At 39.5% G+C, this 25,957-nt stretch overlaps 1 protein-coding gene across 1 annotated transcript; it reads left to right on the forward strand.

The window, feature by feature from the left end:
- The first annotated feature begins 1,262 nt into the window (after positions 1–1,262).
- Positions 1,263–24,686, forward strand: LOC134528498 (cathepsin B). Its single transcript, XM_063362166.1, has 7 exons — positions 1,263–1,529; positions 1,644–1,795; positions 5,582–5,788; positions 9,962–10,162; positions 12,377–12,521; positions 17,926–18,042; positions 24,027–24,686. Exons 2-7 carry the CDS (start codon positions 1,670–1,672, stop codon positions 24,230–24,232), a joined length of 1,002 nt encoding a protein of 333 aa, XP_063218236.1. The 5' UTR covers positions 1,263–1,529; positions 1,644–1,669; the 3' UTR covers positions 24,233–24,686.
- Positions 24,687–25,957: the final 1,271 nt, after the last annotated feature.

Genomic DNA, 25,957 nt, shown 5'->3' on the forward strand with positions numbered 1-25,957 from the left:
TGGGATACGGTACTGGCGGTGCGGAGCACGGGGTCGGTACGACGTCAGTTCCACAAACAATGTAGGCTACTTACTTCTTGCTGGAGAGGTGTCTGTAAATACATGGATACCAATAATGTCAGGAAGTACGACTTCACACAGAGTGATAAATGGTCGTGGTACTTTGAGTGAATTGTCAACAGACACGATTGCTATCCTGAAAATTGCACTCAGTTCATGAGAGACATTTTAGGAGTCCAATGTAAGACATAAAAACCTAGGTTTAAAGACTGATGCCAACCGTTGGTGCTCCTCTAGTACGCTCAGGCCTCTATGGCACATCGCTGCCTTGCCGTAGTGTGTGCGATCCGAATGTGCCAAACACAATGCTGGGCAGGTGAGTGTAATGCTGGGTTCACAATTGAAAAAATAACAGTAACAGTTACAGTAGGTCGTGTGCATAGGATATGAACGCCATGTTTCCTAACCTAACGATTCACAATAGCAGAAATTTGGTCGTGTGCATGGGAGCGAGGTCGTGCGCATAGGAGTGAAATGAATATATTTTATTTCGATCGCGTACGCATTGCACAACAGCCAATGAGAGAAGAGCAGGGTGCTTTTTTGGCGGGACTAGAAATATGTTTATATTTATTAACCATATTGTGGTAAGAAAATGTCGAGATAATAAAAGTATTAACGTTATTTTGAAAGTTAATATGTTTATTTACTAACACTGCAAACAGATGTCGCTTATTCGCGAAACTTCATTGGCTGAAATTAACAGTAAGAATTCAATTGTTAACCGATTTCGTAGTTCGCACAGGTCGTGTGCATGGCTTACTATGCACTCGCTTAATTTTTTTAATTGTGAACCCAGCCTAATGTTATAAGCATCACCCGCCACCAGCATGTCGATTGTCACCCGAACGGCAATCGACCAGTGTTGTTACTGTTACTTTTGTGGCTGACTATTACTGGTCTCCCTGCTATCTACGAACCTGCCATGCTTAAAATGGCAAGTTCTGTGGTAGTAAAAATAATCATTGAACAATTAAATATCTGATTTCATTGACATTAACGTGTTTGGTATTTTCATTAATTATTCCATAAATAGACTTCAAAATAATTTAAATAAATTTCAACACCCTGCACCATTTATTATCAGTTCTCATCAGTATTATCGATATAATTTACTGAAACCACTGAAGACCGTCAGTATCAAAAGTTACTGTAAGAAGTTACTTACAATATAATATAAGGAAATGATTCAAACATGCTTGCAACTGTCCAGCTGCAAATTCAGGGGGAATTGAGAATGCACAAGGTTGACAAACTTGTTTGTTATTACTTTACTCTTGTCTTCCAGGAAGAAGGATGCGCTGTCATTGTCACGAGACTAGTTTGTCTTTGTGATCAATTTGGATACGTTTCAGCAGAAGTAGACTGACTAGTTTTGCAGAGACAAAGGAGTGTTTTGTTAAACTGTGCTGTCGTATTTGATTTATATTCGAGACGGGGACGTGAATTGTTCACTGCTGTCTGCTTATGTACGCTAACGTTTATTTTGATATATTTTGTAGAAAATTTGGGTGACGTATGGAATAAAGTAATTTTCTTGGAAGAGTTCTAAATAAGTTATTTTTCTGTTGATTCTGTTTTAGGTAACAAGCCTATTTGGTCCAGTAAGATGAAGAGCTTCGTAATACTAATATTGGCAGGCATCGTATCTGCTGAGCTTCCCCAAGAAAATCAACTGGACGTTTTGTCAGATGATTTCATAAACTACATTAATTCTCTGAACACCACCTGGAAGGTAATTATTATATCAGTTCTTTAAATGATTCATGCAAGGGTAATTTTGATATGGTACTTTTTTTTGACTAACGCTATTGCAGTTTCGCATTGTTTGTTATGGAAAACATTTCAGGAATGCAAATTAAAAAAATTAAAATGAAAACATAAACCTACTGAGAACAGAACAAACTGTTTTTTTTCTTTCTATTTTTCATTCTTGAATTTTTTCCATGACATACAGTGCAAAACTGCAATGGGATAGTCCAAAAAATCGTATTAAATATTATATCAGTGTATGTAATATCAACTCTTTTGTTCTCATTTCTTTGTAGAGCGTACATTAGATTAGCTGTAACCTTTGACATACACTAGGCCTTAACCCACACTTTTTGTCCACTTGCTAACCTGATTGAAGTGTCGACATTTGCTGATCCCTCGAGCCATCTTGTGTAACTTACTTGTGAGTGACTGCACCTTTAAGCCTAGAAACCTTTGTTGATACAGCATTCGTGGGTGACTGTCCTGAGACCTATATTACTGTAGCTATGAATAAAGAAATTAAGTGGAATGCACACGCAACAAGAATCTCAGGCGAATGGAGTGGTAAATTTATAGTTTAGATACTTTTCTTTAGTTAAAAAAATATATAATTCCAAAAATGGTGTTCTACGACACTTAAGACCTATCCTAATTTCTTTGAAAAGAGGGTTTCAAAATTCCTACATGTTTTTTGAGAAATTACCATTTATAGATTACTTTAGGTAGTGTATGCATTGATGCAGCCACCACATTTTTGCTTAAGCATTGTAACTTGATCCTGTGGTTCTCCAGACATGTAAGTACGTTTATATTATGTATTTGGATTTAGTGACGCTATAAAAATCCTGTGTCACGTTTTCTGTATCATGTAATGCTCGGCAGAACGAATCAATTGACTGAATTTGATTCATTTGAATCAGTTCCATTTAGTGATTTGTTAAAAAGATTCATTCTTTTAGTTGTGACCACAGACAACGGGAAGACCACATCTCAATAGTCACAACTCGTTCACACATTGAAGTATTCATTTGTTGTAGGCGACTGGCTTCGTTGCCTGGCTGGTTATCTCAATCTGATTGGCTCAAATAGTTTAAAATTCCAGATGATTAGCCTCATACTGACTGTTCCAAAAAAAATTTGCATAAACACGTGTCAAAGCTCGCGCCAATAAATTAAGTAAACAGTCCTAGAAAAACCATGAATAATAATTGTAACACGATACTTGTTTCATCGCCAACTCCACACTCCCACCCCTTTTCGTGTTACCCTTTTTCTGTGATTAGTTATTGTTTGTCCTTATGAACACAGGACATTGTGATTACTGATTATTGTGACTCCCATTTTACGAACGAATCAGACTGACCGGTTCAGATTCCTCGTTCTCTCTGCGTTTTATATTCTCCGGAATCTTGTTCAGCTTTTGAGTAATTGACTTAAATAACCAATTCTTTACATAAAAAAAGAATAGTGTGATTTAGTTCGCTCAAAGATTCATTCTTTTTGAACAAAGTTTTCACAAACGACACATCACTAGTATCATATCCAAGTCCATCCCTTGATCCTGATGGTGTGATCCTGTATATTTTGATCCTGTGGTACGTGATGAAAAATTTTAATTTGGAACATCGAAAGATCCGGAATGTAACAAAAACTTGTAATTTAGCAGTGAATAATGATCATATTTGAATGCAAAATGTAAGTTACATCACAAGTGTTTGTTACGTGCAGGATCTTTCGACATACCAAATTAAAAGATCAAGATTCATGTACCATAAAATCATGCCATCATGATCAAGGGATAATCTTGGATATGTGGTACTGAACAGTTACCAGAAATACCAATAGGGAAGATAAATAAAAAGTAAAAAATTATTTGTCATACGTATGGCTGCGGAAAGACCAAGTACGTAAGTCTCTACTGTGCATCCAAACCAAGCGTCCAACCTTCACAGGGATGTTTGTTTTTTAGCAGTTTGGAGGCGTGGAGCACAACTTGTTACGTGCCATAGCATGTAACCAGACGTACAAAATAAATTGTCTTCACATTGTATCAAACATTATAATTCCTTTTAAACGCCAGGTTACGTGCTATCGCACATAATAAGTCGCATTCCGTGCTTCTATGCTGCTAAAAGCAACCCTGTCAAGGATTGACGCCTGGGTATATCCATCATTAAATTCACGTAGCTTTCACTTCCTGTGTCTAGTAACAGTGGCTTTTCCGCTTTTGAATTAAAATACTGCCCATCATGTTAAAATGGATTAAACGGATAATACTATAAAGTTTGGCGGACTGGTAGTTTTGGTTATGATAATAAAATAACAGTGCATTAGCTTTTACCTGCATCTTCACTCCCTTGTTTCTAAACAAAAATAATGATGGAGATTTTTCAAGTGTTTGTCAAACCTCTTCTATTTACATTATCCTTATTCTTTCACCAAACCACCCTACTTAGCTTAAATTTTATATCAAAGAATAAAAATCAATGTTCTGTGAGACTCAGATTACTATTAAATAAGGGTTAAAGACAATGATACCACCACGTGAAAGTTAAAATGGCTGTAAGGAGTTGTATACTCGGTGTTGGTAGGATGCAAGGAGAAACGGAACACTAGTATATTGAGCTTGCGGTCACAGATTGCCTAAAACCGCCGTGAAGGAACGCAGCGGGAAGGCGGGTTTTGCTATCCGGGCACCTCTGTGTGCTCCGCGGTCAGCATTGTGTCGCAGACTTGCAACTGATCCTGCAGTGTGAGGCTGGGGACACTTGGAGTTTAAAAGTGTATTTTTATGGAATGATTTAAGTACCTAATATTTACAGCAATAACAACACTTTTTTTAGATTTATTTTATTTTCTAGATAAGTGTTTCAAAGCTTAATAGTTGGAGTATCTCATTTAATGGTAGAGCATAACTTTTTTTTTTATAAATGATATTCTCTAAAGGCCTAAACAAGAAGCAAAATAAATTTTTTTTAACACATCAGAAGGTTAGAAATTTTTTTTTCTTTATAGTGTTGACCGACATTGATGTGTTAAAACTTTGTTATGACTCTGTGCTATAAACATGTCCTTATTTCCCTGTTATGGTTTGCGAAGTAGGCCGCCGCCAGTGGCTGTTTCGTGTGCATTCTGCTGACTACTCTTGTAAGTAGCACACTCTGCGTCGCTTCTGAAAACAAGAAACACGTGGTCGTGCCAGCACACTGCGTTTACCCACATTTCCTAGCTATTGCCATTGAATGATTATTTATTTATTAAAAAAATAATGGTGGAGATCTAACACTAGTATTGAAAATATAAGTGGTGTGTTTGTGTGCTTTTCCGAGTGTCCCCAGCCTCTCACTGCAGGATCAGTTGCAAGTCTGAGACACAATGCTACACAATGCTACACAATGCTACACAATGCTACACAATGCTGACCGCGGAGCGCACAGAGGTGGTCGGAACGCAAAACCCGCCTAGCCGCTGAGTTCCTTCATGACGGCTTTAGGCAATCTGTGACCGCAAGCTCAATATACTAGTGTTCCGTTTCTCTTTGCATCCTACCAACACCGAGTATATCACTCCTTACAGCCATTTTAACTTTCACGTGGTGGTATCATTGTCTTGAACTCTTATTTAATAATCTGAGTCTCACAGAACATTGATTTTTATTCTTTGATATATAAAATTTAAGCTAAGCAGGGTTCCTTCCAGCTAGTACTGCTGCAGATCTGTGCGTGTCGGTCGTGAAGCGAGCGGGTGTCGTCGGACGCATGTGCAGGCGGGGCGCAACTTCGCGGAGGACGTGCCGATGGCGTACGTGCGGCGGCTGATGGGCGTGCACCCGGACGCGCGGGCGTTCCTGCCGCCCAGGAGGCGCCTGCTGGGCGGGGCTCGTCTCCCGGAGCAGTTCGACGCGCGGGACCAGTGGCCGGCGTGCCCCACCATCAAGGAGATCCGCGACCAGGGCTCGTGCGGGTCGTGCTGGGTGAGAGTACACACCTGCCAGGCCGGGGCGTGCCGCTTCCCCTCCTGCCCGGCCGGGGCGTGCTGCTTCCCCACCTCCTGCCCAGCCGGGGCGTGCTGCTTCCCCTCCTCCTGCCCAGCCGGGGCATGCTGCTTCCCCTCCTCCTGCCCAGCCGGGGCGTGCTGCTTCCCCTCCTCCTGCCCGGCCGGGGCGTGCTGCTTCCCCACCTCCTGCCCAGCCGGGGCGTGCTGCTCCCCTCCTCCTGCCCGGCCGGGGCGTGCTGCTTCCCCTCCTCCTGCCCGGCCGGGGCGTGCTGCTCCGCTCCTCCTGCCCGGCCGGGGCGTGCTGCTTCCCCTCCTCCTGCCCGGCCGGGGCGTGCTGCTCCGCTCCTCCTGCCCGGCCGGGGCGTGCTGCTTCCCCACCTCCTGCCCGGCCGGGGCGTGCTGCTCCGCTCCTCCTGCCCGGCCGGGGCGTGCTGCTCCGCTCCTCCTGCCCGGCCGGGGTGTGCTGCTTCCCCACCTCCTGCCCGGCCGGGGCGTGCTGCTCCGCTCCTCCTGCCCGGCCGGGGCGTGCTGCTTCCCCTCCTCCTGCCCGGCCGCGGCTTGCTGCTTCCCCACCTCCTGCCCAGCCGGGGCGTGCTGCTCCGCTCCTCCTGCCCGGCCGGGGCGTGCTGCTTCCCCACCTCCTGCCCGGTCAGGGCGTGCTGCTTCCCCTCCTCCTGCCCGGCCGGGGCGTGCTGCTTCCCCTCCTCCTGCCCGGCCGGGGCGTGCTGCTCCGCTCCTCCTGCCCGGCCGGGGCGTGCTGCTTCTCCTCCTCCTGCCCGGCCGGGGCGTGCTGCTCCGCTCCTCCTGCCCGGCCGGGGCGTGCTGCTTCCCCTCCTCCTGCCCAGCCGGGGCGTGCTGCTTCCCTCCTCCTGCCCAGCCGGGGCGTGCTGCTTCCCTCCTCCTGCCCAGCCGGGGCGTGCTGCTTCCCCACCTCCTGCCCAGCCGGGGCGTTCTGCTTCCCCTCCTCCTGCCCGGCCGGGGCGTGCTGCTTCCCCTCCTCCTGCCCGGCCGGGGCGTGCTGCTTCCCCTCCTCCTGCCCAGCCGGGGCGTGCTGCTCCCCTCCTCCTGCCCGGCCGGGGCGTGCTGCTCCGCTCCTCCTGCCCGGCCGGGGCGTGCTGCTTCCCCTCCTCCTGCCCGGCCGGGGCGTGCTGCTTCCCCTCCTGCCCGGCCGGGGCGTGCTGCTTCCCCACCTCCTGCCCGGCCGGGGCGTGCTGCTCCGCTCCTCCTGCCCGGCCAGGGCGTGCTTCTGTCTCGCCGGGCTCCGAGCAGTCCCTGTGACGCGCCTCTTATCATTTCAACCTGGGAATATTAGGACAAAGGCTCCCTGCAGGTCCCTATACGAACAAAATACTGCGTTTAGAATTTTTCATACCGAGAAACAGCCATGAAAACACCGATTTTAGCCTTTTCACCCTGTCCAAAAAACGGGGTCATGTGCCTTTAAAAGTCCTTAATTTGTCTTTCACTAAGCATGGACCCTTAAAAGATTTTAAATTTCACTAAAAAATTCTTAAAAACTCTTTAATCAAGACTGGAAGCATGCAGGCAATGGATAAACGCAGGTACTTTAATGTTTTTCATTTCTGGCCTGGCAGCAAACAACGCTTTGCTGATGTGCAGTACCTATAAGGTTTTATAAATAAAAATAAAAACTAAAAAGGTGTTTTTTACTGTCTTATTATAGACGATGGGGGCCTACCTGTAAGAAATGAACTAACCGTCAAATTTATTTTTTGTTCATTAACTATTTGACATTGTTATTTTCTTGAGGTATTTTGTGATGTTACAAAAAGACGTGATATTGGTGAAATTGAAGCTGTCCCTATAAACTTGTTAATTTTTGATTGCCCAAGAGGGTGCAAACCATCATGACAACTACACGTCGTAGACTAAACCTTGGAACTAAACTTGTATAGGCAAGTGCAATGGTTCTTAAATGTTGTTCCTAATCAGAGACCTGTAATACAACTTGAACTGTTTTTGACGTGACAACGTCTAATAAATCGATGAACTCCGGCTTCACGCACGAAAAAGTGTCCCGTTACGCACAATGTCCCGTTACACTGTGTCCCATTATGCTGTGTCCCGTTACACTCATTGTACGCTTGTGCCGCATCTATCTCTCTTCCACTCGATTGGAACAACCATCAATTTGACTTTTTCGAGGCACATTAAATTTGAAACACTCCCATTCGTTTCCTACTTTTCCTATCATCGTCCTATCCTTAACAGAATAACACAGATTGGAAGAAGTTAAATAGCAAACATGTATAAAAGTTTTAGTTAAAATAATCTCTTCATTAAAGTAATAAACATATTTGAATTAATGAGTGCAAATAAAAGTAAATCCACCAATTAAATTGTAGATTTCATTTCACTCCATAATAGTGATAATTTAATAAAAATGATTCAATTTTATTCATAAAAGTATGCAATCATTTCATCAATGTTTTGTTATGACGTTGTCACGTTAAACTATCGTCCGTAAACCGACTTTACAGACAACCAATTTTTTTTTAACAGTGCGATCACCCGGAGCCCTGAGAGCTGTTTTGCGGCCCAGCAGGGTACCACCTTATTATCCTTTTCCCAGCCCTTCTCGTGGGGTCTGCCTGCGGAGTTGTGCCGACTACCCGACCCTGCACTGAAGGATCTCACTTTAAAGATTGTTTTTCCTTGGAAAAAAAAAAGTTTTTGAAGTATAAACTTCTTTTGGCGCACCGCACACACATTTTTTTCGTAGGTAGTAAGTTAGGCTGATCCGTCACGCTCTGAGGGGAAAGGCTCGATCGGGCGAACTCGGGACCGCCGAGTGTACCCGAGCGAGAAAGATAGTCAGCTGCTCTTCGCTGTTGTGTCGCTGTGTTTAGTATATTCAATTAATATGTATAATTTGTCATTATTTTATTTTAAATTTCAAGTATACGATTACTGTGCAGTAAAAAGTGAGTGTAAAATATATTAATATTCTCATATAGATATATAGTTTGAATAACGAAGAATACGGAGTCTTTGTAGCAATATAACCTAAAAATGAAAAACATCATTTTTTATTTTTTTAATACCTTCAATTACTGTGCAATGCATATTTTTATAGTATATTAGGAGATATTTTACTAACGTGATAAAACAAATTTGTTGTGTGATAATATTTTTTTTCATAAAAATTGCAAAAAAATCTCTGATTTTTATCAAAAATTAATTTGGATATCCAAAAATAACAACTGTTTGAAGTTTTCACTTCTGTCGGCAGTCCTTATGACTGCTTTGAAAATTTTTTATTTTTAAAATGTTTTCTTGTAGAGTGTAAGAACATTATTTAAAAGTTAACAGATATTTGTTACATCATTGGTCAGTTTTAAAGTTTTGTTTCATCTTTGTACCCTTGTTAGTTAATGAATTTTTATTAGGAATCAAAGAAAGCGGTTGTAGTTGTCGTGAGATGTTCGTTCAACTCGCACATGTATGCTCATCAAAGACTCTGCTAGAAGACTTAACAAAAATTTCAAGTGTAAAGTCGAACAAGTCATTTTCTGTGCTTTGCTTTGAATAAAGCATTACACGTTACTTTGGGTATTAATACTCTTGTCATGCCTGTTATGACATGAAATAATAAATAACAAAACTATTCATGATAATTTTTGTGAATAAAAAGTTAAATGAAGCAACAAAAGTTAAGATTAGTCAGAGTTTCTTCATGAATGCAGTTAAATTTTTTTTTTTTTAATTGCGCTCCCTGGTTTTTTTTAAGTTTTATTTGTTTTTGCACAGTTTTCCTGTGACTATTTAATATTCATTGTCCATTAAAAAAAGATAGTTAACGTTGTCTCACGTCATGTTTAATGCCTGTTCTATTTTTATATTAAGAGTAAATGCAGTACTGCTCTGGTATTTGTTCTATTAATAATACTGGATCTTCTGCAAGGTGTGTTTTTTATTTACATTCCTATAAATGTTTTATCGTATTTTTTTTAAAGCTTCCGATTGGCTAATTGTCTCGTTACTGTCGGGTGAATATATGAGCTGTTTTGTAGAATAAGACCTCTATCGATACTCTCAGAAATGACGTTTTTATTGAAGCGGTGAGGAAACGTCCTCGGCCGTGCCGTGCAGTCTGTCGAGACGCGAGGTGCTGTGTCGCTTGCCGCAGGCGTTCGGAGCGGTGGAGGCCATGTCGGACCGGGTGTGCATCCACTCCGAGGGCAAGAAGCAGGCGCACCTGTCCGCGGAGGGGCTGGTCTCGTGCTGCCACTCGTGCGGGCTCGGCTGCAACGGGGGCTTCCCGGGCGCCGCCTGGAGCTACTGGGTCTCCAAGGGCATCGTCAGCGGCGGGCCCTACAACTCCAGCCAGGTACCGGCCGTCCGCTGCTGGGTCGACGGAGTGGCGCCCCCCCTCATCGGCGAGGGGAGACTCCGGGAACAACGGGAAACTATAGTGACTGTAGCGGGTATTGACTTGATGTAAGTTTTTTGGACATACGCCATTGCTTAGCACATGTATGTCTGTAGAAGAAAACTACAAAAAAACACAAATTAAGCAAAAAATTGCTGTTGTCAGGATTTAACGTCACACAATGCTTCACAACAGGAATATGGTCAACAAACAATGAAAAACAAAGAATAATGGACTAACAGAATGGAAAAAAAAACCACAAATGATGACAGCACAAAAAATACCGAACCCAAAAAATTCAGCACAACAGTTGAAACAAGACAAAAAAAAAACACACACAGCAAAACGAAAAGACTAAACAAACACAATAGTTTTCCAGAAACAAAAAAAAAATGAGAAACAAAAAAAACCCACAAATGATGACAGCACAAAAATATTCAACCCAAAAAAATTCAGCACAACAGTCAAAACGAGACAAAAGCACGACCAAACGAAAAGACGAAACAAACACAGCCGTTTTCTAAAACAGAAACAAGCGACGTTTCGTCATTTTTTGTCATTTGTGTTTTTTTGTAGTTTTCTTCTACAGACATACATGTGCTAAGCAATGGCGTATGTCCAAAAACTTACATCAAGTCATGCACTCCCATTGCACAAATCTTTCAAAGACAATAGTGGGTATTGTTACTCAAGTCCTCTGGAGTGCGAGTCCAGTGTCTTAACACTGCGCCACCACGCTCCGTAATTTGAAACTTGCTGCCCGTAACTGCAACTCAGACTAGGCAGGTCTAGCAGCAAACCGAGAAAGTTATCACGCGACTTGAGATCTTATTAAGAGTGAAACTACGCGTTCAAAATTAGAAAATGTATTGCCACGTTGTATTACAGAAAAGTAGGTAATGCAAAATGTGTGTTTAACTCTTCGTCTGATTCATAGGCCAGAATCAGTTTATCTTCCTTTGAAAGTAAATAATAGTTGAGAAAAGCCATCGCAGCCTTACTGATCTTTTCTGGCATTGCCAATGAACCAGCATTGATTGTTGAGGGAGGGTCATTCGTCAAAAGATAATGCTCTTGATAAATATTTTATGTTAATGAATAATTGAGTAATATTTGGTGATCAATGCTTGCTTGCACATCACCCGGATTGTGGGGCAATGTTGAATTTGCCATTTGACAGAAAAATAATGAGAATAAATTTGAAGCAGGGCTTCCAGAATATTCCGTTAAAAGGTGAATTAACACTACGTGAAGGTAATTTCCCGTGGCTTCTAGCACCAGCTGATACAGACGGTCGTATGCCCAATGAAGATAGCTGAAGCGAACACCCACTTGGTGTTGGTTTATCTCCTGTGCACAGTCTCCCCCCCCCCCCCCTTTCCCCCGTTAGGGTGTGTCTCTAGTGGGCTTGGGAGCTGATCTCGTTGGGTTGATGAATTCCCAGACTTCTCTTCCTCTCTACACGAGCGACGTTCCGAAGAAGCGACAGGTGGTGTGCTCTCGCGTCCCTTTACGGGCAGAAACCATGCATACCCTAAGGAGCTTCCTTTAAGAGAGGTTTATTTGACCTGTAAATCTGAAAGTGTGGTTTATTCGTGGTTAAGTTGATGGTTTTGAACTCTTACTTAGTGTCTTTTTGCGCCGCTTGTGTCTCTGGTAATATTGCAAATGTAACATGTTCTTGCGCCTGATGACGTGTACCCACATGAAACTGTGTGAATAAGGCAGAGGTAAACAGACTACCAACAATCCAGTTTTTACCAACCAATGAGGTCCTTGCATGGATGAAATTAAAATACTTTGATATTTGATTTAATTTGATAAGCAAGGAATTCATGTGACCTCATTGTGAAGAATTTTCTGCTTGAAAACTATTTTTGTTTTACATATAATAATGTGAGGAAAATAGCAGTCAGAGGGCCTGACTTAGGATGTCCACATTCTGCAAAGTCAGGGAAGTTAGAATTAGTAGAGAAAAGTCAGGGGAGTTACAATTTGTCAGGGAAAATCAGTTATAATTGGTCAGGAATGTCAGAATGGGTCAGGGAATTTTTTTTAAATCCTGGAAAAGTCATGGAAATTCCAGTGATAAATTATTTGAGGGTAAAATGTCAAGCTCCAGTCCCAGTAGCGAGCACACGCGCTGAGCAGGTGTGAATGTGTGCCGTGCAGGGCTGCCTGCCGTACCAGATCCAGCCGTGCGAGCACCACGTGAACGGGACGAGAATGCCGTGCTCCGGGGAAGGTCCCACGCCCAAGTGCAGCAAGAAGTGTCGCGAGGGCTACGATGTTCCGTACAGCAAAGATTTGAATTTCGGTAAGGGTGCAGTTTACATTGTCAACTGTACCTGCGTAATGCAGGGTAAGGGACTTTAACAGGAAAACTGTGTATCTTTTCGATTCTATTTGGGTGCTTTTTTGTCTTCAAAGTTCATAATGTTTTGCTCATCCATTGTAAATTTATTGTTTGTAATTCAGTGTAGGACCAGATTTTAAACAATTTGGACTCTCGAACTTTAAAATTTAAAAGAGCTCTTGTTTTACTTGTTATATAGCATGATAGTTGTTTTTTTACATCCACATGTGTGTAATTATTTTCATTTGATACAAATTTATTTATTTTTTGGAATATTGAAAAAAAAATTAAAATATTTTTGGTAGAAATGCTCTAAGTAAGTTTCTTATTTTATGCTCATGCATTTTAGAATATTTTTTTTCATTGACCCATAAGATGGAAACATCTGTTCAGTTAGGAGGAACGCCCAGTTCTTTGAAACCCGACATGCAGCAAACAACACACTATCTTGTTGTTTGCTCAGTTATCTGTTAGTCCGTGAGGTCAGTTTCTCAGTAATGTGGTGTGCCGTCAGAGTCCCATTTCCCTGTATTTCCCTGTTATCTGAGACCAGTTACTGACAAACACTAGATAGTGGCTGAACTGTGCCCCTCTGATGTCTGGCCAATAATGTTAATCACTGATATGCAGCACACGCAGCAGTAGAACCCCGTTACAATTTTTTTTCAAGGGGGCATAAGGAAAAAACATGAGCAGGAAAATGTTACAAGCAGAAAATACCAATTTAGCACTTGTCATTGTTCGAACTTTTTACCAATGGAATCAAGCAAAAATTTTAAACCACTGGTGCTCGAATTTGCTTTACGAAGCCAACAATTTTTCAATTTCATCTTGCTTCAAGCTTCTATTTAGGTATTTGTCTTTAAAGGCACACTGCCACTTTTCTGTAAAACAATTCACGATTCGTGAGATGACGGTGAAATAAATTAAATTTTTTATCAGCGATAGAATACACTTACCTTTTTATTCTTGTCATTGCGGAATAGTTGGTCAACTAAAATACTGCGTATGTACATCTGCAAACACTACGATGGAAAGGAATGGAAGGATTTGTAATTTTTATTCCTTCAAGTAACTTTGAACGTTATGTACCTTCAATAAATTGGAACACACAGCGTTAGCCAGCACTAACATGTAGCGCTAGTGTTCTGCCACACTTACATTTTGTTTTTCTATGCAATCCTGTTTGAACAATCTACTTCTATGGTACAGCCGTGATTGTAAACAAAAAATGCTCGTAAAGTACATATACAAAAAACCTTTTAACATGTTAAACTTCACAGATGGGATAAGTGTTGGAATAGTTAAATTTTTAAAACTTTTTTTCATTTATTGAAATTTATAAAGCAAACATTATAAGCAGGAAAAACACTATTTGTAAAACGTTATATGAAGAAAATATATACGTACATTGTCCTTGCGGGGAAAATGTTGGGACTTCAAAAAATATGACTTTTTAGAGGAATTTACTGAGTAAAATGTTTTCATTACAAGATATATTCAGCCATAAATTAGTAATTTTTTTGTTGAGTAGTTCCTGCTGCCTAATAAACCATTTATTGCAGCTTGAAGTGATACTGTTTCAATTTGGCTACTGCTTTCTTGACACCTGCTTCACGTCCGTGTCGAGTCTCGTAAATTATTCAAGTATGTTAAAGAAGAGGGTTGGTAAATGTTTTTAGATTTTATGGCAAATTATTTTTATGTCTCTTGGCATTTATTGTTTGAAAACTCTTGGTCCTATAGTGTCAAAGTTTTTGAATTTAAATAACAAGCAGTTTTAATTTGCCGTTACATGTGCTTGTTGTCAGTATGTTAAGTGGTTTATTTATTTATTTATGTAGGTATTGGTGTTGACTTGTGAAATGCAGTGTTGGTAACTGAAAAATGAACATGCCTTAACACAAACTGCCGAAGTAGAATCCTGTATCTTTTTTTTGGTATTAACAAATGACATAAACTATCAGTGATGAACTACCGTATTTAATCGCATAATGTCCACCATCGCATAATGTCCACACATTTCTTTTTAAATACTTGAAATGAAATTTTTTTAAATCCGCATAGAGTCTGCACCAGACAAAGCAACCTAGGCCACCCCTGAAAGGCACAGTAACGGGATGGAAATTTACCGACGCTGTCAACAATGCTTTGACCTTGAGTTGTTCATTTCTCTGGAGCTGTCGCTGAGAGGGTTTGTAGCGTGGTGAAACCGTCCAGACTCAGAAACTCGCACTCCACTGCGCAGCTGTCTGCGACGTCACGTGAGTTGCAAGGGGATGGGCTATATATAGCACAAGCCAGTACACATCAACTCACACTACGTCACAAAGTAGGGGAGGTAGCGGAGAAGTGGTGGGGGTAAATGCGCACAGTGTTTTTATACACACAGTGGGCAAGGGACAGGGAGGGAGGCTCGCCGGCGCTGGCTAATGCAGACATTAGACATCTGCCCCGTGCCGTCAGTGGCCATCTCAATGATAGATTAAAAAAATATCTTTTCACGCAAAGCGTTTATTTTGTGTAGGCTGGCTGCGGCTTCTGAACGTAGGAGCGAACACTTGAGTGAAAGAAGAAAAAAAAAGAGTGGCGTCTTCCACTAATCGCCGGCACCCAATTATCTCGACACCTGTCACATTTCTCACGTCCGCTGCGGAGGGTCGCCAGTCACCAGCGCTCTGCTAGTAAACTAATTATTAGAGAACAATTTTTTTACTCTACACAAAACATGTAAAATTTTGAGGAAAAAATTTTTTTTTCTGACTTCACCTCATAATGTCCGCACCCCATTTTTTTTTTGTCAAAAATGTAGCCAAATTACTACGGACATTATGCGAGTAAATACGGTACGTATACGGTATTACCATTTTTAGGGTAGGTAAATAGCATCAGTATGTAATTAAATTCAAAGCTGTGTGTTTATATATATATAATATACATATAATTAAATATTGTTGTGTTTCATTGTTTTATTATATATCATATCTAAATTTGAAGTTTATATACGTACACAGGATGAGTCTGAATTCAGCCGACAAAATATATGAATTATGGCCTAAAGTGCTTCCTAAGATATCTTTGAAGTTGGAGCTCAACAACATTTTTATTGTAAATATTTAAGCATTTAAGATGGAACACTGAACGTCTGAATTATGTTTATTTGAATGATGTTTTGCAACCACCGCAAATTTTGCCGCGGTAGCAAAATTATATCGGTGAAATAATATACAGCGACAAAATTCTCGGTTGTTGTATAACTTTAATTATAATTCAGATGCTCAGTGTTTCATCGTAAATAGTTTTTTCTCTATTGTTTACAATAACCAAAGTTGTTCAGAGATACTTCACAGATGTATACCTACCAGCCTTGGGCAGGACGTTATATCATGAGTCATGTAGTTTGTCGGGATGATTCTGCGGTCAAAGTTTGTCGTTGTATTCAGACTCATTCTGTACAAATGTTGACTGATAATGATTTTCAGTGAGTTAAAAAAAAGTTCAGATGTATATATTTTTTTGAGAGAGGAATTAAAAATTTTCAACATGTTCATTTACTTATTTAAAAAGATAAAATGAATTTGTGGGTGTGTGGTTGGTTCTTTCCACTCAGAGAAGACTCTTTGTTGAACAATGGATTCAGTAAACCATGTAATTTTAGCGAATGGTTATATCTTAACCTTCGTGTAGTGTGCATTTCTTTTCTCGTAAAATCTAAGTTGTAGCAAGAAAATATGGTAATACATATTAAGAGCAATAATTGTGACATTGAATCGTGCTGTGATCAAAGTTTTCTTGGGGTACCCTCCTCTCTCATCCCTTAAAGCATTTTGTAGTACAGGGGTACAAATGTGGGTGGAATGGAACATAGTTCTGTTGCTAATTAGTTCAAGATCAAACAGTAAAAATAAAGCAGAGAAATTTCAAGTTTCAACAGTTAAAACAGTAATAATTCTGTTAAAAGACACTTGTTACAGTTTTTGTAAATCTCTTGATGTGTGTTCTATGCTTTACAAAAGAATTTAAATGGCATAAACACTTTTTAAAACTGGCTTAAAAGTTTTATAAAACAATATGCCATGTTTTGGTTGCTATCTGTCCCTTGAAGTGTTGTTTTTTATACTGCGCCTCATCCTTAAATTGCAGTGGGCATTTAAGTGGGGTAATTTACTCTCTTTCCATTGCTTTATTTGGGCCATACCATTGTCATTTTGGTGTGCTCTGTTGCCAGATATAGGTACACCATAGAACACAACAGTCTTAGACACAACTTTGTTATGTAATTAAATTTTTTTTTTAATATATCTGAAAAATTGTATTTTGCAAAGTAAAATTTGGAATGAGAATTTTAAAATTACATTTTCCTGTTGTATTTCGTTGAATTCGTCATATATATATATATATGTGTGTGTGTGTGTGTGTATGTATGTATGTATGTATGTATATAAAGGATTGTAATTGAAAGACGCCATCTTGGTTTTCAGCTGTTTTTGTCATTGATTTTTTTATATCATTTAATATTAAAAATGCTTGCTCTTTTTCGAGCATAGCACTTAATTTTAGGAAATGCCTTGTTGTTTATAGTTACAAGTCTCCTATGAAATAATAATTTGTGTTTAGCATTGAATTAATTTTTTTGATCAGACTGTGTACAACTCTAATAATACTGTTTTTAGATACTTATATACTGTCTTAGAAAAATCAACTAATAGTTAAATTAAAATATAGTAAAACTTATTACAATTAAAGATGATATACATATATATTTTTAATGTTGGCAAGCAGGTAGTATTTATTTATTTATTTATTTATTTATTAATGCTGTGAGATGACTACCAACAGCGATGAGCCAGGGTGGTAGACACCACACATAAAAACAAACAAACACAAAAAAATTACAATTAACAAATACAAAACAAACTGAATTAAAACATTGACACATACAACAGACACACAATCTGAAGTTATATACCTAGTGTGAATAATTGAAACATAAAGTAAAAGATAATAACAAAAGGAAATATAATGCATTACAACACCATGGAATATACTTAGGAACACCTGTATATCGCGATTTCATTTCGTGTCAAGGTATTTCACAAAATACTACTGTAGCTTTTCCTAAGAGTCATGGCAAATTGTGATGGTGCAGCAGAACGGTGACCACATTCTCATTGGCTTCATCAAGAGCGGGACGACACCTCTCACCGACCTCAGCCAATAACCACAGGAGAAAAGCTACAGTGTTTTGTGAAATACCTTGACACGGAATGTATTCGCGAAATACAGGTGTCCCTAAGAGGTACTAAGGAGTGTGGTCCGAGCGAGGGACAGACTGTAACTGCGGGGTTGGCACTGGTGCTCGCAGGGCGGAAGAGCTACTCGGTGGAGAGCGCGGAGGAGCAGATTCAGCTGGAGATATTCAAGAACGGCCCGGTGGAGGGAACCTTCACGGTGTACAGCGACCTGCTGCAGTACAAGTCAGGTGAGGCGCACCTCGCCGTGTCCCCGGGAGAGACCAGCGCGTCTGACGGACAGAGTGTCCCGTTACTGCGATAAAACCAGGGGCAGACCCCGACGTTGGGAGGTGGGAGATGAAGGAAGGGTTCTGGGTGGTAGGTATGTATCGTCCCGAGTATGTCGGCTTGCTTTAAAATTTTGAAAAATATTCTGCCCTCGTGGGTACGCCACTGTCCTTTCTTGAGAGTACGCCATCCAATGCTTCATGGCTTTTATGCTCCAAACAAAAATAATAAAAAAAAATTATATGCGAGCAGACATACTCAGGAAGATACATACCTAAGTAATTTTTTTTTTAAGTTTAAAATTTTGAAAACAAATTCTGCCCGTCCTCGTGGGTACGCCATTGTAATTTCTTGCTAGTAAGTCACTCCATGCTTCATGGCTTCCGAATAAAAAATAAAAAATAAAAACTTTAATTCTGCATGCAAATAATTAATAGAAACAAAATAATAAAAATGACTGAGTGGTATTATAAATATGGTTTGTTAAGTTTAAATTTAATCTCATTAAATTTTCTTATTAAATACATGGTATTCAATATTAATAAAAATCTGTGTATAAAATTAATTATTAAATTTAGTTTAATAATAGAGATAGATTTTAGTTATTAATTAAAATAAAAAACAATGAATTTAAATTATAATTTATAGTTTGTAATGCAAATAAATAGTACATATGGGAACATAACCTCACATATATATATACACTTAAAATACACTTGAAAAAATGTACAAACACTATTTCTGTCACTAATATTCACAGTAAATAAATGTTTTTTATTACTATATGGACTAGTACTCAATTTCATTCACTAAAATAGGTAGGTATATGATTTAAAAGCATAATTTTTTATTTTTTTGTAGCACTTTTTCATCTTATAAATTATTCGTATTAATCATATAAACTCACTTTCATCATTTTTGCATAATGCACCCAAAGTGTAACTTAAAAAAAAATTAAATTTTAATTTATTTTTTAATTCCTTATATAATTTCAGTTAGCTGTAAGTTGCCTAAGGCCCCCATTGCAAAGTGATGAATATAACAAACACTTTAATATGAATATAATATTTATTAAAAATTTGATTTATTTTAATATCTTACAAGCGCATTAATTGTCTCTGGTGATTCAATAATCTTCCTTGTTGATTTGTTCAATACACACTTTCACTTGACTTGCAACTCTAGATCCTAACAAAGCCACTTACAGTTGATCATGTGAAGATACATTGAACAATAAAATAGTGTATACATTTCATTGCATAGAAAGGTGATACCAACATAAAAGGAAAGACCATTCAACTAATTTATGACACTGATCATTCAAACACAGAATGACATAAGGTAAGAAAATGGGTATACATTATGGAAATACAGTAAAACCCCGTTTAAAGAACTTCATTAGAGCGAACAATTCATTACTACGAACTATGCCTTTGGTCCCATCAGACGTCCATATAACATAACGTAAAAAAATTTCACTAGTACGAATTTTCTGGCTCAAATTTTTAAAATATTCTATAAATATTCATTTGAACAAACACTTTTCTGCCCGGCACGGTAAACGACAAACGGATAAAATCGTCGACATTCATCCACAAACTGCCATCTTATTTATTTTGATATGCGCCATAGATGACTGCAATGGACTAGTGTTGAAATTAATGCACAAAACTGGTGTAGCGACTTAAGCGCTGCATAGCGGTGTTCGCTGACATTACTCTTTGTTCTATGCTCGCACGACGTGTTTAACGTAACCGATTCGAAGTTCTACATCATAAAGTATTGCTACACACATCTCTGGTCGTTTCCTTTTTATTGTTTGAGAAACGTGGCTATACTACGAGTATAACTTATTTTTACATGTGTCAAGTCCATTTGTTTTTATAGTTTAAAAAACCGTACTACTGAACATGTCTTCTAGGAAACGAAAGACGATTGATGTGAAACTTGAAATTTTAAAAGCAGTAGATAAAGGAAATAAAAAGACTGATGTGGCTAAAAAGTTCGGTATCTCCAAATCAACATTATCCACAATTCTCACCCAGCGATCCAGTTTGTAAGACAATAAAATGTAAAAAAAATTTTTCCTAACTTTTAAATTTTATATTTTTGATTTATTACAGCATTTTTGCAAACACCTTGTCTTTATTCCAAAGGTAGGCTTACTGTTTAGGTAAACAACTTACCTATGTATTTCTGTATTGTACATATACATACTATGTAGTATGTATGTAGTATGTATCTTGATCCCAAAGTATAGCTGTTAAAGTAATTGATGCTTGTACCACTCATATTGGTATTAGATTTTCTACTTTGTTTTTTTAACAAGATCGAGTTATGTTAAAAAAAACCAAATCAGGCAATCATTGTGATGATTTTGGTATAAAGAACTTCATTATAACAAACTGCCATAATTTACGTCCCTTCATGTTCTTTATAATGAAGCTCTACTGTATAATGTTCCTGCATATGGGAAGATAATGATCAAACACATAATCATTCACACAAAGAATCATACATTTGAGATACTTAACTCACCAATGATGTGCAGGAAAATGGCTTACCCAACACCAAGATGTAGTCAAAATATTATCTTTGCGCTAAGGACTAGGCAGCAATGCTAGGAGGAACAGGTTAGCAAAGAGCAATGAAAATTATGGAGCCTACAGCGTTACGTGAGCATTAAATCGGTGATGAGCGTAAATTTATATTACTAGTTAATTAAATTGAATATAAATATCTAAATATTAATGGAAAAAAAATTTTTAATTAGAATATTAAAGGTGAGGGAAAATTTTAGACGTGACAACGTCTAATAAATCGATGAACGCTGGCTGCACGCACGAAAAATTGTCCTACTACGGATGTCCCACTACAGATGTGTGCTGTTTACGCATGCGTGGCATCTCTCTGGTATGTTGCGGACGGTAGAGAGAACTCGGCCGGGGTTCGAGGTTATTGTTGTGCACCGCGCCACGGGAGTATATTCGCAAAGAATTCAATTTTATTCATAAAAGTATGCAGAAGTAGATTTTATCATACAAAATATAGAAAAATTTTAAAAACATTTCTTCCTCAAAGAATATAATATTTTTAATGCCTAAATGGTTTGGTTGCAAAAACCAATTACGGCTCAGTCTCAGGCCGAATATGATACATATTTCATTTTCTTCTGGATCAATCATTTCATCAATGTTTTGTTATGACATCACGTTAAACTATCGTACGTAAACAGACTTTACAGACAACAAATTTTTTTAACGTGACAACGTCTAATAAATCGATGAACGCCGGCTGCACGCACGAAAAAGTGTCCCACTACGGATGTGTCCTGTTTGTGCATTGTACGCATGCGTGGCATCTCTCTTCATGCTCATTGTATGCATGCGTGGCATCTCTCTTCCACTTGATTGGAACAACCATCGATTTGACTTTTCAATCATATTTTCGTCGTTTGAATTATTAATATTATGTAATTTAACGATCGTCCACCGATTTTCAGCACAATCGGTGCGGTTATTTAAAAGTAATTTTGAATATTCAAATACGTTTTGAACCAACAATGGGGTTTTACAGTTACACATAACAATTCAAATTACGCCCGGGATCTTTTGCACAATGTTTTAAAATATTTTGTAACACATTATAAATAAGTTTGGTGTATTTGGGATGCGTATTTGTTATAAAATCGTGTTATAAAAACGAAATAATATTATTCCCCTACTGTGAACAAAATTTTTATATATATATATATATATATATATATATATATATATATATATAATATCTAAAACTACAATATTTTAAGTATAGCCTCGTGGCCGCGCGGGTAACATAGCTGACTCTCAATCCAAGGATTGTAAGTTGGAATCCCGGCAGCTTCAAATAAATTTTTTTTGTACTTGTAAAAATAAATACGGCGCACGCAACATTTCAAAAGTAATAAATATATTTGAATTAATGAATGCAAATAAAAGTAAATTTATTAATTAAATTGTACATTTCATTTCACTCCTTTGTATCCATACAAAATAGTTATGATTCAATAAAAATGATTCAATTTTATTCATAAAAGTATGCAGAGATAGATTTTATTATACAAAAGATAGAAAAATTAAAAAAAAAAACTTCCTCGAAGAATATGATATTTTTAATGCCTAACTGGTTTGGTTGCACAAACCTATTACGGCTCAGTCTCAGGCCGAATATATTTCCTTTTCTTCTGGATCAATAATTTCATCAATGTTTTGTTATGACGTTGTCACGTTAAACTATCATCCGTAAACCGACTTTACAGACAACCAATTTTTTTATTTAAAATTTTTGACACTTAAAAAACCATATTTTAGATAATTCATGTACAAGTGTGTGTGCAATGGCAATAATTATTTCTTGTTAATGGTTACAAATATGAAAACACAGTATATGCTTTATAATTTTTTGGGTATTTTTTGTTGTGGTAGTTCCAACTGTCTACTGGACATTTATTTTTAACTTATTAAAAAAATTTCAGACTTAAGATTACTATCATGTCACTCTGCTATCCTATGCTATATGTGCATGTGTTAAGTTCAACTCTAAATAGTTTCATCAGGCCATTGATGTTTTTAAACTGTAAACGTACTCATATGTATTGTACATTGCCACTCAACTTTAATTTTGATATATACTATTTGGTATTTCAAAGTGTAAGTATTTGGAGTCAAGGCTAATAAAAAAACTACATTATTCATTATGATATTCGAAAGATTGGATATTCTTACACTTGTACTAATAGAGCATTTGAAGGTTTTGAACGGATCAAGAAAGACACTTGATAGAAGATTGGGATGGCTACATGTTCTGAAACACCTGATTCTGTGTTTCAAGCATGTACCAGCATGGCATTTGACGCTGTCTACCAGCATGATACTGGACGCTGTGTACCAGCATGACATTGGTAGCTGTGTACCAGCATGACACTGGTAGCTGTGTACCAGCATGACACTGGTAGCTGTGTACCAGCATGACACTGGATGCTGTGTACCAGCATGACACTGGACACTACCAGCATGACACTGGACACTGTGTACCAGAATGACACTGGACACTGTGTACTAGCATGACACTGGTAGCTGTGTACCAGCATGACACTGGATGCTGTGTACCAGCATGACACTGGACACTACCAGCATGACACTGGACACTGTGTACCAGCATGACACTGGACACTGTGTACCAGAATGACACTGGACACTGTGTACTAGCATGACACTGGTAGCTGTGTACCAGCATGACACTGGATGCTGTGTACCAGCATGACACTGGACACTACCAGCATGACACTGGACACTGTGTACCAGCATGACACTGGACACTGTGTACCAGCGTGACACTGGATGCTGTGTACCAGCATGACACTGGATGCTGTGTACCAGCATGACACTGGATGCTGTGTACCAGCATGACACTGGACACTACCAGCATGACACTGGACACTGTGTACCAGAATGACACTGGACACTGTGTACTAGCATGACACTGGTAGCTGTGTACCAGCATGACACTGGATGCTGTGTACCAGCATGACACTGGACACTACCAGCATGACACTGGACACTGTGTACCAGCATGACACTGGACACTGTGTACTAGCATGACACTGGTAGCTGTGTACCAGCATGACACTGGACACTGTGTGTACCAGCATGACACTGGACACTGTGTATACCAGCATGACACTGGACACTGTGTACCAGAATTACACTGGACATTGTGTACCAGCATGACACTGGACACTGTGTGTACCAGCATGACACTGGACACTGTGTATACCAGCATGACACTGGACACTGTGTATACCAGCATGACACTGGACACTGTGTACCAGAATGACACTGGACACAGTGTACCAGCGTGACACTGGACAATGTGTACCAGCGTGACACTGGACACTGTGTTCTAGGCGTGTACCAGCACGTCACCGGAGAGGCCCTGGGCGGCCACGCCATCAAGATCCTCGGCTGGGGTGTGGAGGGGGGCGTGCCCTACTGGCTGATTGCCAACTCCTGGAACTCGGACTGGGGCGACCACGGCTTCCTGCGCATCCTGCGCGGCACGGATCACTGCGGCATCGAGAACCAGGTGACGGCCGGCCTGCCCCGGCTGTGAGGCGTGTTGGCAGCCCTGGTGCCACTCTTGCCACCTTGCTCCTCTTTTACTCTTTAGGGATTCTTTGTATCTAGCTTTTATGTTTGAAGTATGGAAACAATGTACATTTTCATATGGTTTTATTTGTGGATATTTTTCAAAAGTAAATATATAAAAGTGTTGCATGATACACACTTTATTTTCCTAATGTTTGATTAATGGTGTATTATATATAGATGTGAAACAATGATACTTATTGAAGTAGAACATAAAAAAATGTGTTTGGATCATGTAAAAAAAAAAATATTTGAACAATGGGTTTGTAAGTTAATTTTTTCTGAATAATGTAATAAGCATGCTAAGATCTGAATAACATCCCTTTTTAACTTGTATGGTTTTTTTTTCTTTTACTTTTATATAAGTTTTTGTAAACTGATGCAGTTGTAAATAAAACACAATTACATCAAACCATCAACATTTGCTGTATTGCTTATTTATAAACTCAATTCCATATCCATAAAAAGTCTGGATATAATTAGAATAATTTTAAGTAATGTTTTTCAGTTTGGTTCAGTGATCATGTTGCCCCACTAATCACCCGAGGGTCCTAGGTACAGTTCCCTTCTTGCTCCAGGAATTCTCATGTTTAAGGGTTAAAGAATAAACATTGAGATATTGTCTCATCTGTACTCTGTACACACCATCACTGCACTGTGGAGCTCCTCCAGTGAAGGTGCCGATCTTCAAGCCTGCGAACGCTGCCCCACAGGAAGGGAGCGGAATGAGGGGAAGACATCCGTCAAAAAACGCAAACCACATCATCACGCTACCTACGGTTTTAAGTGGGAAATGTGCAATTTCCGAAACACGCCTCCTTTTAACGATTCTTTCTAGCAATATGGCGTATTTCTTCCAAGAAACTTAACAATACGAAACGGCCCCTACAAAGGGAGGGATCAACTTTATGTTTACTTTGTCTGCCGACAAGGGCAACAAGAAGTTTCAGAGAAGGATATCGTCACCTACGTTGTGTGTATGTTCCCTACGTTACAGCATATTCTCGTCGCTCATCGCAGTTTTGTAGTCTGTCGGGACTTGTGTAGTCCCGGAACGCTAAATTTCCCATCCTCAATTTCACTTGTGACTACGTTATTGTTGATGTTTTATTACATATTGTTATTAGTATGGAAAATGGGTTCGAAAATGGTAGCTAAATTAATTAGATACAATTTTATTTATTACCTAATATTGACATTATTAAGTTATAGCACTGTTGAATTGTTTAGCCACAAATTTATTGCTCTGTCGCAAGGTTCACAATTTAGTCTGCCCACTGGAGCTCAGTTCGACAAATGCTCTCGTGATTACTCGTCTTTTACCACTCCCCTCAGTCTCAACACACTTGCCTCACACTACCTATTTACTCATCCGTCGCACACCCACCGCAGTTCCCGATAATTTGGTCCAATGCTGCAGTCTTCGCTCATGAAGCCCATCTATCATCGTCCACCTTCGCTCGCCAAGCTGTCACTCCGCCTTCTTCACTTCACTGCCTCGGAGGCCGGTGTGCCGTTTTAATACTCCTCCCCCCTTTTGGAATCATCTCGCACCCCTTTGAAGCGTTGCGTCTTCTGGGTCGACGTGACACCCGAACAATTCTCCCAGAACAACGGTGTCCTAGTTATGCCTCTTCTCGCGGCATGTAGCGGTAATGAACGGCGCCCCACCTGTGGTCCAACTGGGCCA

The sequence above is a fragment of the Bacillus rossius genome, chromosome 1 (assembly GCF_032445375.1).
Source record: "Bacillus rossius redtenbacheri isolate Brsri chromosome 1, Brsri_v3, whole genome shotgun sequence".
NCBI lineage: Eukaryota > Metazoa > Arthropoda > Insecta > Phasmatodea > Bacillidae > Bacillus > Bacillus rossius.

Excerpts from the sequence above, each read along its gene's own strand:
- LOC134528498 (XM_063362166.1), top strand. The coding sequence starts at position 1,670 with ATGAAGAGCTTCGTAATACTAATATTGGCAGGCATCGTATCTGCTGAG. Across the intron at positions 5,789-9,961 it reads GCTCGTGCGGGTCGTGCTGG|GCGTTCGGAGCGGTGGAGGC; the intron begins GTGAGAGTACAC and ends CGCTTGCCGCAG. Across the intron at positions 12,522-17,925 it reads CAGCAAAGATTTGAATTTCG|GGCGGAAGAGCTACTCGGTG; the intron begins GTAAGGGTGCAG and ends TGGTGCTCGCAG.